We start from the raw sequence: 3,612 nt of genomic DNA, 5'->3' as shown, positions 1-3,612 counted from the left end.
ACCAGATCGAACCATTCACCATCAACCCAGTTTAAATGAACTGGACAAATGTATTTTCCTGTGAAAAGCTGCAAATGGAAACGTTTCCTCTCTGAACTGTTGATGTGAGCCGAAGATGAACAGCTGACATTTGATGAACGAAGAAAAACGGCTCGAATGTGTAGAAGAAGCAGAAACAAGCTGAAATTAGCAAAGAGGCTAAAAGGAGCATAACAAATTAAATTTTTAGAAAGAAGCAGAAAAGTTTAAAGTTAGCTCCAAAAATGCAGAAAAAGGAAAAATTATCAGAAAAATATCTTTAAAAGAAGCTGAAATGACAAAACTTTAGCAGAAAGAAGCTAAAACAGCTGAAATGAGCAGTAACGGGCTGTAAACAACTCCGACGGTTTGAAGGTTGATTTATAAAGAACAGCAGCGACGGGCTGATGTGGAAAATCGATTTCAGTGAGAAAACATGGCCGACAACGCTGAACGTTTACAAAACCCAGAATGTCCCGAACGAGCCGAACGTTTTGAGACATGAAATGTTGCAACGGCTCAAAACTACTGAACAGGTTAGGTGCTGAAAAATGTACGGAAGAAAACCGGATGTCAGTGATGAGAAACATTCAGAAGGATTCGTTCAAGGACGTTCAAGGACGTTCAAGTTGTTTATTGTTATTTGCATCACATGTGGCGCATGAGGTGGAACAAAATGATGTTCTCAGGGTCCCAGTTACATCCAAAATACAAAGTATAAAAAGAAACGGTAAATAAGGCTCTAAGATATAAACTGAACACTAAGTCAGAGATGCAACAACCCAAAGACGGAGTTGTGTTTCTGCTCAGCATAGTTTTAACGCCAGTTTTTAACTTTCTGTGTCTGAAGGTGCCAGCCCAACGAGCTCCCCCGGACTGGGCCTGGACTCGTCAGGTAGGCGAGTCGACTCACCTGCTGTCGTGTCTTCTCTCATTTTACTGCTCTGGGGTCAGTGTGGCCTCAAGCTTCTTTTGTTCTTCATTTTTATCACAACCTGCAGGAAAAATAAAAACTTGTGGTTAAATTTGATTTCACGTGCGCTCAAACTGTCCGGTTGTGTTTTTACCTGGTGATGGATATTTATTAGTGATTGTGAGTTAATCATATCTTCTGTTTCAATAAGTGGTGGTTTCAAGGGTAGTTGCAGTTTTGACAGGAACATTTGATCTTTGACTTTAAATAACGAGTTCAAACAGGAAGTTCAGTCAAACCAGATTTCTGCTGGAAGCAAAAGGTCGGCTTGTAGTAGCGTTTGCAGCGATGGGCACAGATCATCACAAACCACTACGTCACTAACTAAAAATTAGTTTCGCTAACTCTAAATCTCCAAACAGATTTTTAAAAATTAGCAGAAGATAACGCTAACGCGCTAACTTTTATCACCCGCTGCTGTCACTGTGACGCTGTCAGCGAACGCAACTCACAGCGGTTCATGAATCACAGGTAAAGGGTCCATGTTCTGTTCAGAGGTGAGCTCAAATAAACATCTGGTCCATCAGGACCAAAGAGGCAGAACAGAACTCTGCTGTGCTGAAGCAGAGTGATGCATTCAATGTGCGTCGGACGTCTCCCTCCTGTCATTTACTAAAATTAATTAAGTCACTTTAACGATTTGTATTTAACAACTTAAACTAACTACACAGTTGTTGTGTCATCATCAATATTCTCTCAGTATTAAATCTGTCTTAAAGTAAAGATGTGTGAAATGTGTGAGAGAGTCACGTCCCAGAGACAGTGTGAGTGTTGCAAAGCATGCTGGGTAGGAGTTATGTGCAATGTTTCTGAGTGTGAAAATGGTTTTTCATGTTATTCTTTTGTTTCATGTTAAAGTTTGTTATTGGCTGAAAACTGACGCCACGAGTCAGAGACATGAGCGGGAAAAGCGCTGAGAGGGTTTGAACATCCCCGGGTGATGGCGTAGCGTAGCATAGCATAACGTAGCGTAGCATCGCGTAGCATAGCATAGCGTAGCGTAGCATCGCGTAGCATAGCGTAGCATAGCGTAGCGTAGCATCGCTACGTGTAAATCTTCATTGTCCTGTGTGCTTTTAGTGAAGAGAACTGTATTAAAAATATGTCAGACTTGAATTTAGCAGGAGCTAATTCCATTAATCCAGTTGATCCAGACCACTTCAAGGGTTTTCAGGACCGTATAATGATTATGGACTGGGTCAGAACCAGGACGCTCCAAGCTGCTTGTTTGATCTCACTGTTGGTTTTTAGAAAACGTCACCTTCATCGTGTTTTCCTGCAGCATTTTGTATCTTATTCATCATCATCATCATCTTCTGCATCTTTCTCTGTTTTTATCCAAACTCCTCCCTCAACCAGCTGTTTCCTCCCCCATCACCTCATCCCCCGACTCCACTAACACCAGCCATGATACTAATGCCATCACTCACGGTAAGCCATCCTCATCCTCACCACCCCTCCTCTTCATCATGCAGCCTCCATCTCTTCATCTCAAGCTTCTTGTCTCCTGCACGTTCAACATGTTTTCATTTTATTCCTCCTCCACGTTTGGTTTCCACCTGCCGACGTTTGCAGATGACGCTGATGTGTAGTGAGAGTAGGGAGCAGGTGGAAGCGAGCCTGGAGAGATGGACATCTGCATTAAAAGTCATTCAGTCGTTTTAGCAGAACTTTAGGCCTTACGTTGTGTTAAAAAGCAGTCAAGTTGAATCTTAGTGGCACTAATTATTTTTCCATTACTTAAACTGACTGATCAAGAACGTATCGGAGTCACATGCTGAGTGTTTGTTGGTCTGTTGGTGTGCAGTTGTCAGAAGATCACAAATCATAGGAAAAACCTGAAAAGGGTGGAGTTTATCATGGTTTGAGATCTGCTGAGGACCACCGTGCAGACGGAGCAGCAGAGAAGATCCAGGTGTCAGATGTTTGGTTGGAAAACACAAACCGTTCACAACAACCGTCATTTCACACAGTTTGAACCAGAGTGGCTCGTGACTCAGACTTTGGTGCAACCGTGAGACAGACTGGGTGTGGCGCTAACGCAGCGTGTGACTAACCTGCTGCTTTGTTCTACTAACCAGCTAACGGCCCCGCCCTCAGCAGCCCTGCTCCGCCTTCACCTGCTCACGTGTCTTCAGCCAGCAGCTCACCTCATGGTAAGGTGGACCTCTTCTTCACCTGGTCTGCTCGTACTCATCGGGTCGTCACTTCTGACTAAAACTGAAACTAGAAATAATTATTACTATGATGTTAACCCTCAGATGTCCATAACTTTATGACCGGGGGGGGGGGGTGCAGAGGTTAGAGAAGGTGAGCCTGTGATTGGAAGGTTGCTGGTTCAACTTCCCAGTCCAACATCAAAAATGTGGGTGGGAAAGGTGAAGCAGCCACACCTGCCTCCACCCTCATTTGTCCCACTCTGGGCCCTTGAGCAAGGCCCTTAACCCCCACCATCTGCTCCCCCGGGCGTCCTGATGGCAGCTCTGCTCCACACAGAGGCTGTGGTTGATCAGGAAGGACCTCCTGCGTAAAAACCATCACTAAGACTCTGTGTGAGATGGTTCACTGTGGTGACCCTGAAGAAGGAGCAGCCAAAAGAAGAAGAAAAACTATATATATAT

General features: G+C 44.1%; 1 protein-coding gene across 1 annotated transcript in view; it reads left to right on the top strand.

Moving 5' to 3' along the window:
• adgrg6 (adhesion G protein-coupled receptor G6) overlaps positions 1–3,612 on the top strand; it is a 68,522-nt gene that overhangs the window by 36,112 nt on the left and 28,798 nt on the right. The window contains exons 9-10 of the mRNA XM_037685226.1: positions 2,348–2,422; positions 3,073–3,147. Coding sequence (XP_037541154.1) covers positions 2,348–2,422; positions 3,073–3,147 — 150 coding nt within the window. The remainder of the gene's footprint in view (positions 1–2,347; positions 2,423–3,072; positions 3,148–3,612) is intronic.

Source organism: Nematolebias whitei, chromosome 12 (assembly GCF_014905685.2).
Source record: "Nematolebias whitei isolate Nwh7 chromosome 12, NemWhi1, whole genome shotgun sequence".
NCBI lineage: Eukaryota > Metazoa > Chordata > Actinopteri > Cyprinodontiformes > Rivulidae > Nematolebias > Nematolebias whitei.
The sequence above is the reverse complement of the archived record's forward strand: the minus strand, read 5'-3'. Positions and strand labels throughout refer to the sequence as shown.